Below are 12,872 nucleotides of genomic sequence, written 5' to 3'. Positions count from 1 at the left end.
TCAAAATTCTGAAAATCAAAATTTAAAAAATTTTAATAGTTCTGACAATCCTTAAGAATTTAATTTTATTTAGATTAAAAAAAAAAAAACCTTTATGTGCTTGGTTGGTTTCCTCTTGTTACCCAAAGCTCCTTATTATATTATCACATTAAGACCGTATGGAATTAAATTTGATATATGCAATTAAATTTGATAGAATTATGGATCATAAGATCTATATGCAATTAAATTTGATAGAATTATGGATATATGTGTATTTATTTTTGCATGGGTGAAAAAATTGTTGTTCATAGCAAATATTATTTAATTTTTTCTTGCATAGATCTGATATTTTATTTATTTGTGTATATAAAACTTAATTGTCATGCAGATTTTGCTGTTAATGAAAGACGTTTTCACCTGTTCAAAAATAATTATTTAATAATGTGTTAATTGTCTATAATCAGATTTTATAAATTACAGATATTGTTGGGAAAAAAGCTTTCTTTCTCATTAAACAGAAATGATTCAAATTTTTTTATAATCTCCACGCATTTTGGAGCCGATAATACTTTTTATTGGTGTTAAAAAACTGATTTAGTGGCATCTAAATATTTTACTGGTTTATTTAAAATTTGTAAATTCATACATTCACAAACTTTTTTGATTTTCAAAATTTCTTTGCCGATATCATATCGCTTGACTGTTTTCCTACATGTCAAATTTTTGCTTGGAACTTAGCTTTATAAATCTTCTGTCTTGAAAAAATATTTCACTTCATTTTACTTTTTAATTATACGAGTCCCACAACAACTAAAGATCGTCTTTTCGCTTTTTAATTATTGTTCTGTTTCATAAATTGATTTAAAAAACGTTAGCCACGTATTTACATCTAATTTTAGTTCAGCCCTGTCGATCCGATCAAAGCTTAATTAATTCACTTCCTTAAAATGTTAACTTTCTTAAAATTATGATGAAGGCTCTTAATAATACATTAAGTACGATAATTTGGTTTAAATTCTAGTTATTAAAAAAAAAACCTCCAAGTTTCCTCATTAAAATCATCATTTCTGAACACATGCTTATAAGTAGTTGGTATCGAACATTTCTTAAACGTTAATATAGTATACATTTACTGCGATCCACGAGAAGATCTAGTTCCGATGCTTGAACCTCATCTACCATAAATCTCCTTGCCCAGAAAACAAAAAGGTCGAAATGCTGTTTCAGCATAAACAATATATCGAATCAGTTGGATACCAACTTCTTCCTTCACTAACTTTGTTCTTGATGGAGCCAAGTTTAAATTACTTCCTTAAAAGACTCTTCTTTTGTCGTCATGCTCATTTAGTTTAGAATAAAATAATAATGATTACGACTCGGGGAATTCATTGTTAAAATGAATTCATGGGTGGAGGGTTTATTGTTATTATTTTATAATGACACGAACAGCGCAGATATTTTTTACTACTTAATAAGCGACTAATGAACAATGTTTATTCGAATGAATGTTTAAATATGTTTGCTGTTTGGGTTAAAGGGGTGTTATGTCAGTGCACAAGATGAATAATAAAAAGCTTTATTGAAGAGCTTAATGAAATAACTAATGCTTCGAAGTTGAGAAATATCAACTTTGAAATTTAAATTAACATCAGGAAAACAAGAAGTGAGATAGCGAGGGAAACCATAAGTCTTAAAAAAAATCCTAATAAAACAGAAATATTTTTTTAAAACCACATCAACCTTGACAGGTTTTGTTTATTTTACTACAGCTAAAAGTAGGTACTTGCAGGGTGACTATTTTTTTGTGAATATATGATAGGCTAATTGAAAAATTCGGCTGTTTGCAAAGGTCACCGGCATTTTGGCATAATTGAGAAGTTACTCAGGCTGAATTTGCTTAGCTTATTGGAAAACTTTTTTTAATAAGACTATTACAATAAGCCTTCTGGGATTATCACAAGCTACCTGAAATAAAAGATTAATTGATCAATGAATTATATGTTTTCTAATTAGCCTAAAGGCATATGTCCTACTGTAATAAGCTTAAAATGTGTCCAGCTGATAAAAAAAAATACTAGACTTTTCCGAGTAGCCTTGTGTATTGCTATATGATGATTGCTGTTTGAAAATATGATTTTATTAAAAGTACCTATTCAATATACACGTGTATTCAATATAAGTTACTCTTAAACATTGAACCCGTTTTTGGTGCAAAACACATCGATGCGTTCATACTTTTTTAATCTAAACTGCAAAGATATGTCTTCTAGAAAATTCATTCCAAATTTTAATACCCTGATATTTTTTTAAGAAAAATAATTTAACTTTTTAGATGTTTACAGCTAATATATCGGTGCTTATTCAAATTTTTAAGAAATTCATTGTGAAAAAAAATTTGACTGACTTGATGGATCGTATTGATTTGACTTTAAATTAATATGCATTTAAAACTCTATAGTTCTTTATTTGAGATGATGTTTTAATGTCTATGGATTTCTAATTGGCGAAAACAGTAAGATCAATTTTGGCAAGTGTTCGAAATGCTACGATAATTAAGTTCTCGATTGACTTATGCTTTAATGTCTTTCGTTTTTTTTAAATTAAATATAATGTAAAGAATTTCCAGCATTAAGAAAAAGTTCATACACTTGACTACTTAGATATGAATACAGTGTTCAATATATATTTCATTGTAATGTTAGAATAAATTTAAAAATAATGATGGTATTTTCGGCGACAATTAAACATCTCTTAAACTTTCATGATTAAAATATCTATTTCATTCTAGAAAATCAGAATTGAAAAAAAAATCTACAATTTTCTGCTCTCATTTTTGGCATTATTCAGATTACCTGTAAGTGTAAAAAAAAAATATGAAAAAGAAACATAGGTGCAAAAAAACAAATAAAACACATCTTGCACTTAAATTATTAAAATTTATTATAGTTATTGAAATATACAGTTATTTTTTCTCGAAACTCAATGTTATTTCAAGGGAAAAAATGCATCACATTTGTATTCTGTTTGACATTATGAAGAGGAAAAAAACATTACTTTTTATAAGAATTTTTCAGTGCTTTGCTACGAAGAAATTTGAAACGTTCACACAAATTTATAGCGTCATAAGACACAAGAAAAATCCGACTGAAATACTGGTACGGATGCTAAAATTGATGGCGATAATCATTTTAGCATTCTAAAAATACCCTTGCATCTTGTTTCCATAGTAACAATTGAATTACTCTTTTGAAGCCTTCTTAGATCTCATTCGCTGATTTCAGAACTAGTTTTCAATTAGAATTTTGAATTCGTTTCTATAGAAAAACATTGCAGTTTTGAATTTATGTACTATTAAAAATGTGATTTTTCTGTTACAATTCATTACGGAATCTGATATTGCAATTTAATGTTCAATACTATAGAATTTCAGATTAACAAAGAGTTTCCCTTGAAATATTACCCTGAATTAAATTAGTATTTTTTTTTTAAAAAAAAAGCTCATGACCCTGAGTTAATTTGTTAATTTGATTGGTTCTTCAGCAATAGATTCTCAATGAAGTTATTCAAATTAAGCGTTTTCATTCGAATTAGAAATTCATTCTCTGTTCTGTCTATGGGGGTGGGGGTGAGTTTCAATATATTTGAACTAAATTTGTAAAGTAATATTTAAGAAGACTAGGTGAACTCTTATGTATTAGGTCATAAAACTAATGAAAGTTGAATAATGGAGATTCTGAAATATTTTTATTAAATAATAATAATAATGATGCCCAAAACTTAATTCGATTAGGGGTATCTACTAGTTCACTTTTGCAAGCAAGAATTATTTACAAGAATTAATCGCAAGAATTACTCACTTTTGTCCAAAATAATTGACTATTTTAGCTGTTATCTCATGCTAGTTTTGAATCAATTTTTCTTATTTCTTTCCTAACAGAATTACCAAACAAAATCATTCGTAAATTCAAAATGTACAGTGCGCTAAAAAGAAAAAAAAACGAGCCACCCTGAATAACTTTTGATTTAATGATCAGATCATCACGTACTAGGACTCAATGGTTCGAGGGAGTGACTTCAAATATGCTAATTAACAAGTGCAGACGATATTTTAAGTTACGAAATCAGACACAAAAATGCACTTTCTCTGAATAAACATTCCTTTTTTTTTTTTTTTTTTTTACGGATTCAGATTTCTGACCCCCAAAATATAGGGGGTAGCTGCAATATGGTCGCAATAGTTTAGTCAAGAAAGCGCTCCTAAGTTTGGACCCCTTAATAATAGTTTTACTTTTGCGTATTTCGCTATATCTCGAGGACTTTTTAAGTAAATTCAAGAATTGTCAGGCACAATTATAAAATTCGTTTATCTAAAGATAATTCCATGCAAAAAATAACTTTTAGCACATATTTTTTATTTTACTTAATAATGGTCTCCAAAATGTTGAATTGTAAGGTGTACAATTTTTTGCATCATTTTTAAAGAACATAATTTTACAGGGCAAAATACAAAATTTATACAAAATCGGGTGAATAGTTCCTGAGAAATGGAATTTTTTAAAAATAGGCAGATAAATAAAATTTGTTTCTTAGGAAAATATCGCCTGCCTTATTAATTAGCATATTTGAGGTCACCCCTTGGAACCATTAAAATAGAGTCCTAGAACGTGAAGATCCGATCATTAAATCTAAAGTTATACGAGGAGGTCCGTTTTTTCTTTTTCTTTTTTGTTACGTAGTAATAATCTAAACGGGGTTAAAAATTACTTTCTCTTACATATTTGATATTTTTTTGTTTATAATGCATAGCTTATTCGTTATGAATTGAATAATTTTTTTGCTAAAAATTATATTTTTCGCTAAAAAAGATGAAATTTATTGCGATTGGTTAAAGAGTAAATATTTCTTATAGTTTTTGGTATTGAGTGCAACCGGAAAAAAAACTCTCAATAATTTAATTTACAAATGCTGTTAAACCAAATTTTATGTTTTTAAATATATATTTTTTTAAAATTTTGTATCGGGTATGACCAAAATTGCACTATAATAGGGAGTTATTATATTGAAAATTTTAGAAAAAAGTTTTAATAGTTTTCTAACCTCATAGTAAATGAAATGTAATCAATAGTAATTGATGTACTAAATTTGATAAAGTAGAATAAGTATTAATATCTGGATTAGAAAGTTTAAGTGGAATTACTAAGAAGTATATGTATATAATAAGGAACTTTATCTAACTAACCGTAATAAAATTTATGATAGAAAATTTCTAACGAATAAATAACTATTTTTATTATCAGTTTGAGGAAGAAAATATTAAAGTAAAACTATTTAAAATATGTTCTTAGCTAATTTCTTTCAGAGCAGTTTCCGATGTGTGCTTTATTTAATAACACAACTAAGGAATTACTAATGTTATAAAAAGAACAACTAAAATGAAATATCATTTTTAAATCTTAACAGTGGAAAAAACATTTTTTATGAAGGCCACAGCAGTTGTAGTTTTCGGACAAAGTATTTTAAAATAACAATACTGAGAGAAAAAACGAGCCATTAGAAAATTTTTTATGAGAATTAGTACAGGAATTAATGCAGAATATTTAAATCTTTCTTAGGAATAAAAAAAAAGGGCTTTACTACTACTATTGGCTACTTATTAACATATAATAATTTTCAATGGGAAAAATGTTATAGTATTTATTATTTTTTATTTACTATCATTGCTAGTGCAGCGATATTTTAATATTTTGATGTTTTCAATTTGTTGCATCTTTATGTAAAATTCATGGCAATACCTCAACTTTAATTTTCCCGAGCGCTGTTGAACGAGAGAGAGATGATGACAAAATGTCCGAAAAGACTCAGATCAATGAACGCCTCATTATTTACCATGTCATGCACCTGACTTTAATGACTTTCGCAGGCTTTTACAGAATGCCTTTAAATACGACTGCCTGCTTGTTTTAGTTGATGGGAATGGTTGCATTCGTGTTCGGAACACTGCAACTTTCTATTTTGATGAAAGTCATTTTATTTCTACACTATTTGCGAAGTTTTAGGATAAAAAAAAAAATTTTCACTATGCAATAATTTAATACGGGAATGAAATTAGAAATAAAATTAATATTCTAAATGTTTGTAAATTTCAAAAATCTAATTATTGTACAGGAATATCTCTCTGTTCTGACGAATTGTATTTTCGAAGCTTTTTAGTAACGAATATTTTTTTTAAAATTTCATTAATAGAATAATTTAATTCGGGAGAGAAATTAGGAATAGAATTAAAGTTCTGAATATTTGTAAGTTTCAAAAATTCTAATTGTTGTACTGAAATAAACTTACATAGCATCTCTCTTTACTAGGAAAAGCTTTACTTGTATTGTTTTTAAACTGTGTGCATTCGTTATATAAATTATATTTGTTTTATTTTTTAAATTATGTAGAATATTAGTGAGTGAATTTAGGGATACAATTAAAATTCTATATGTTTTTAGTTCTAAAATTCTAAATGATGTATAAAAACAAACTTATATTGCATCTCTCAATTCTGATGCAAGCTATACTAGTTTGTTTTTAAAATTTGTATGTTCGGAGATTTAATAATAAATAATGTAGAATAATTCTAGAGGGAATTTAGGGACACAATTAAAATTCTATATGTTTTTAGTTTTAAAATTCTAAATAATATACAAAAACAAACTTATATTGCATCTCTGTATTCTGATGCAAGTTATACTAATTTTGTTTTTAAAATTTGTATGTTTGGAGATTTAATAATAAATATTTTTATTTCGAAATTTTTATTCAGTAGTAAAAATGAGAAAACAATTAAAATTCTGAATTGCGGTCGCATTTTCGAGTATAGTTTTAAATAATGTAGTGAAATAATTTAATAGTTTATTGGTGGAAAATAGTTAACACTTTGATTTGTTGTTGCCTATATTCTTAAAAGCAGCGGTTCCCATTTTTTTACGGCAACGGAACCCTAACTGATCGAGCCTTTTTGGCGGAACCCCAAGTATATAAGCAGCCGTGAACATATTGACCAAAGAAAGACTACCAATTATTTTGATAATATTTAATGCGGAGAATAATTCTTTTTTTCAATAATCGTCTTATGAATAAAATTAACATAATAGGTTTTATGCCAAATAGTTGAATTTGCAGACCTGTAGTGGTATCTAGTCTAGTTCTGAATTTGTTTTTAATGCATGCAATTAGCTAAAAATTAATAAAATTAGCTGAATTACTGTTTTCGAAAAAAGAGCTCATAGAAAAAACATAAACGCTTAGAATTCGTTATTCTTGAATTCGGTAAATTTATTTTAAAGAAATAAACTGACCGCGAAATACTAATGCAATTTTTTTATAAATGTTGCCTTTTTTTTTTTACTGGCATTTTACTTAAATAATTTCACAAAAATAACCAAACTATAAATGAAATTATGGTTTATTGCTTTTATATAAACATAATTACTAGTTACGGAAATTATTACGGAAAAATTCAAACTCTCGGAAACCCTGTGACATTATTTGAGAACCGTTGCTCTAAAGTATTATTGTATTTATTTCTAATACTTTTACTTTATTTCTAAATCTTTCGAAAAATGAAGCTTACGATTTCCTTTCTTTAATTTGTTTTTATTTACAGATTTAATATCCCATTTAACTGATAAATATATACTACCGATATTCTCTTCCTTAATTTTAAAATAAAATTTGACCTTTCAGTAGATTCTCATTCATTTTCAATAGTAAAAAACGTGAAAGTAAACATTAGACTAAATCATCTATAAGTAAAACTGTTATTAATATATGCTGTTAGATATTTAAACTGTTGTATATTAAAAATATACTGTTATAGAATATATTAAAAACTATTTCATAAAATAAAACTGTTCAAGTAATCTAAAGACTTTAATATGTGAGTTACCTGATCCGAATAGCTTGGTTTGCCATCGATCTATTTAGAACCAAGTCTAGAATTTCTTAAAAGTGAAATAATTAATCTGTCCATTGATAGGTTCAGCTGGCGAATCCCGCAAGCGATGGCAAGGCTTCAGTACATCTCGCACTCCTTCTGCAACGAGCTTGACCATTCCCCAGACAAGTAGTTACTCGCATCGAAACATCATAGTGCCCAAGCGGGTGACCCCTACCTCCGGTGAATGGCGGTATGTGGGATCCCTAGTGTCCTCTAGAGAGAGCTTGACCCCTGCATCACCAGCATCCCTCAGTCCCAGAGAATGTGCCTCTGCTGCTTTCCAATACGGCCTCAGTTCATCCCTTTCTAGGTGGAGCAGTTCTAGGTAAGACTTTGTATTTGAAATTTACTTAGAATTTTCAGAATTTCAATTAGTGATTTCAGGCAGAATTTCGGAATAAATGACTTAATAGTTCCTACACGTTGCGCAAAGCACTGTCATTGTATGTTAGACTGAAATGCATAGAACTTTAACTAAGTGTTGGAAAGTAATAATTGTTACTTTTGTTTGTATGATTATTTTAAAACAATGGAACGTTTTTATATATACTGCTTGAAATCAAAGCAGTTAAGTTTTCTGAACATAGGATATACCTCTACTGCATTATAAACAGTTTAGCCGTCCAGCAGTTTTTCAATGCAAATGCTAAACTGCGTTTTCATCTTTTGATCTGAATTATTTATCGTGTACGTAAATTATGCATACAAGTTAGAGCGAATTATAAGGCACTAAGCAATAACCATATTGCTTTTTTTTTCTCTCGTGAAATGTCACATTTTCTTTTACCAATTTGTTCTTTATAATCCCACTAATTTTTTAAGTATGAAATCTTTGTTTACAATTATACTTCTACTAGAAAAAGGGATATTATCTTCAATATTAATTATATAAATCAAATTTTTGTGCATGATTCTACTAATTTTTAAGTATGAAATCTTTTGAGAACTATACTTCCATTAAAAAAGAATACTAACTCTTATTTGAATCCATTTTTTTTGTTGTTGCTTAATTCCACTAAATTCTTTAGTATGGCATCTTTGCTTGCAATTGTTTTTCAATTCCACTAAAAAAGGATACTATCTCTTACATGGTACTATTTTATATGGAAAGGGTACTTGTATGGCATTAAAAAATATTAGCTCCAGGAGCGTTATAATTTTTTCTTTATAGTTTCAAGCAATATTTGTAGAGAAAAAAAATTTTTGGTGCTTTTTTTATATGAATCATAGATGAATCTGTGATTCAAAACAATAGCAGATTGACTACTATATGCCCGTTTTATTTTCTGTCAGGTTAAGCACCAGCAGTGCACCATTGACATCCCTTAGTGTGCATCGCTCGTTCAGACAACCTTATTTGGGCTGGCGGGCCGCCGCTGCAGCTTCAAGTGGTTATACCCCAAGCAGCGGAGGTGGTTCTAGGTCCAGTCCTGGTGTCAGCCCAATCACTGCAACCACACCTCTTCAAGGGAGCAGACCAAGCTCACCAAGAAGAGGATCACAAGAGCACCATTTTGTCTATGGCCTTCATCAAAACCAGGTAATTCTCTCTTTCAAAATGACACTTATTTTTAATATTCTAAAGAGTGTTTTTATGACTTTTTTTTCACGATGGCTTACTTAACTTAGTTTGAAATGAGTTTTAGATTTATTTTCAGGTACATTTTGTTGTGAAAGTTAGCTATTCGCTTGTTTCCTTTTAAAAATATTTTTCAAACATACGCTCGTAGCATAAGGATAACCCTTTGACGCAGAATTTTTATTAAACATGTTTTTCTTCGTTTTTTGTGTTAATTTAAGTCAAAATAAATGAAAATCACTATATTTAGCATTTCAATAATTTATAGTTATGAAATACAGCATTATACACTATCGTTTTTTTCTGCTCTAAAGGTAGAATTTTTCCAAACACGGCTCTCTACCAAACAATAATTTTTCAAATTTGCACTTATTTGAGATTATTTAGTTCTAAGAGAAACAGTTATTCATCATTGAAATTTCTTTAAACTACAAAACTAATTGTGGATAATTTTTTGAATATGAATGAAAAACATTTTTTGGATGTCATAATTTATACAAATATAATTCCGATAATCTAACAAAGTTGTTTAGATGCTATTATACTGTTTTTTATAATTTAAAAAATGACAAAATGTATTTTTGCGTGTCAGCTTCTGAGCTTCAGAAAAAATATTTATACGAGTTATCGGCGTCCCATCTGCGTCAAAGGGTTAAACAATCGTATTCACCAACCATTTAGGCCTACTTTTCAGCGACTTTTTATACCTTAATCATCTGATATAACTTACCATTTCACTGTATGAGTTTATCTTAAACATTACATTAACTAGAACGTCGCTTTAATAATAATAGTATTAAGAGCTAAAAACTTTAATAAGTATAATTTTTAAAAAAGAAAACAAAGCTTCTTAATATTTAGAGTTTAAAAACTCTTTTTAACACTTTTTACCATAATCAATTGGTTTCATTATTTTATCAGTATTAATAAACGACGATGAAGAGCAATAGATTTGGTGCAATAGCGTCCACTTTTATAAACCCCCGTGATTTAGAACTTTATAAAAAAAAAATGGTATTCCTGAATTCTGAGTATAAATCTCTTAAATTTAAGCTACAGCTATTTTATGCCTCAATTTTTAAAGTACTCGCCACTCTTATATTAAATGCAACTTTAATGTTTTTGTTCACTGGAAACTTCATATTTAAACACTACTTATTTGTGGTATTCCAATCAAATGTTAACTCAAGTAAAACTCTATTTAGATAACAAGTGCGGCTACACTGCGACCAGACGGCAGCGAGGCTGCTGATGCCAACCGGATCTCTCCCCTCGCTCTCAACACCACGAATGTGTTCTTCAACAGCAGTGTGGAGGTTTCCCATGCAGATCATTACGATCACCAGCCACAAAGGTTTGGCCCAGCCGAAATGCGACGAGATAGGTACTCCTACACCCAATCCCTCTACAGCGGTACTGTGATAATGTCACCTGGTACAACGGACGATGACAGACGGAACTTTAACGTGGACCAGGTGCCTAGAATTATAGCCAGCCTGGACGAAAGTGAAGCGACGGATACAGATCAGAGATTTACTCTGGTCAAATCACCACAACCTCCTCCCAGGCTGTGGATGGAGTCCTCCTTCGTCGGTACTAAACAAGATGGGTCAGAAGCCCAAAAGTCGACGACGCGGTCCATCAGGATTGTTCCTAGTGATTCGGTACGTCCTGGTTCAGGTGCCAGGTCGTCGACCTCGTCGCTGAGGGGTACCTGCGCGACGCAGACGGCGATGGGTGAGTACGTGTTGAGAGACTTTCGTAGGTTTGGTATTACATTATGACTATAGTTTAAAATTGCTTTTGTACATAGAAGTTTTGTAGATTTATTTGAGAGACATGTGACCAAAATTGGAAATTTATTACGATGCTGTAGATTTTATGAGGCGAAATTCGTAATATGTTGTTAAAGCATTTCATCTGAACTATATCAAATTTATTGAAAACATCGAGACGAAATTAAAGCTAGGTTTATAATAGATGTGGGAAATATACAGCTTTGTTATGTGTTTTTTTAATTATTTTAATTTTATTTTCTAAAATGCTAAGGTTTTCTGTTGGACTTCTGATAAAATAGTTTATAGTGATTTGTAAAAAATAAATAAATAAATAAAATGAAATAAAAATGAACTGATTTCTTATCATATTGAATGACTTGTTTTAAAACTACATTTTAATATTTTTATCCTTTAAATAAAAAGTCCAAAAATTATAATTAGTTTTTAAATAGTTTGTTCCCAGAAAATGATTGTTGGTTGGAAATGGAGTAAATATAAATCTCGGCTACCTAAAGTTAATTTAGGATGAGGCTTGAGAAATATAATTGGGACAGGTTTTGTTTTGGACTTTTTTATTTCATTACGAAAATGCTAAGCTTGGATAATGATTTATTTTAAAAACTAAATGGTTATTTTAAAATTTAAATGACTGGACTATAATTAGCTTATAGCCTTACAAGTCTCTGTTTTTATATGTCTTTTATATTTACATTTAATTTTCCCCCTTATCAAAAAAGCGTTTATTTGATTAGATAATAGCATTAATCTTTTATTCCGACAGTTCTGAAATATGGGGTTAAGGTCAGTCAATATTTTATCAAATTGGTTGATAAAAATCACTCTTGTTTCCATAGCAACTATGTATTTTAGAGCTAAATGAACAAACACTCTTTTTTTTCTACATTTTATGGTCTTCACTAAATTTATCTTAATGTATTCGACATGCATGTATGACATTTTGTCAAAAAAAAAAAAAAAAAAATTCTAGAAAGCGCTATAAATGTCAATTTATCAGAAGTCAATTTTCTCACTATTGTTTCAGTTTCAAAATTATTATTTGTAAATATCATTTTATGTTAAATCAGCTTGGAGCACATTGCTCGTTTTTTTGCATGTTTTCATTTTTGTTCCTACTGCAAAAAAATAATATATTATGTAAATTTTATTTATAAAATGCAATATAATATTTTTAAAGAAAAGTATTTTTTGTTTTAAATTAAAAAATCTTATTTCTTTTTGATCAAAATAAAGCTTTATTTTAGTTTTCATTGGTTTCTTTTTTATTTTGCCTTTGATTTTTCATGCTATATTTTCCACAAGACATTGAGATTTATAACCTCAAAGTTGTTAAAATGAACCAGTTAATAAGAAAAATAACTTTGAGGGGGAATTCATGCATAAAGAAATCGATATTTTTCTTCTTGTATTATACTTCTCAACAATACCACATTGTGTCCTTTACTAAATGTCAGTTTTATAAACTATAAATGACGTCCAACACCTGATTTTATTTTTATTATTTGTGTCAATGCCTTCTAAATGGATGGTTGGG

The 12,872-nt window shown here is 28.9% G+C and overlaps 1 protein-coding gene across 1 annotated transcript in view; it reads left to right on the top strand.

Moving 5' to 3' along the window:
- Nucleotides 1-12,588, top strand: part of LOC107451386 (uncharacterized) — a 34,354-nt gene extending 21,766 nt beyond the window's left edge. Inside the window, exons 3-5 of the mRNA XM_016067455.5 lie at nucleotides 8,003-8,288; nucleotides 9,257-9,503; nucleotides 10,748-12,588. Of these exons, the coding sequence (XP_015922941.3) occupies nucleotides 8,003-8,288; nucleotides 9,257-9,503; nucleotides 10,748-11,326 (1,112 nt within the window). The 3' untranslated portion in view covers nucleotides 11,327-12,588. The remainder of the gene's footprint in view (nucleotides 1-8,002; nucleotides 8,289-9,256; nucleotides 9,504-10,747) is intronic.
- Nucleotides 12,589-12,872: the final 284 nt, after the last annotated feature.

Source organism: Parasteatoda tepidariorum, chromosome 3, assembly GCF_982258835.1.
Source record: "Parasteatoda tepidariorum strain Cologne lab strain chromosome 3, Ptep-v5.0, whole genome shotgun sequence".
NCBI lineage: Eukaryota > Metazoa > Arthropoda > Arachnida > Araneae > Theridiidae > Parasteatoda > Parasteatoda tepidariorum.
The sequence above is the reverse complement of the archived record's forward strand: the minus strand, read 5'-3'. Positions and strand labels throughout refer to the sequence as shown.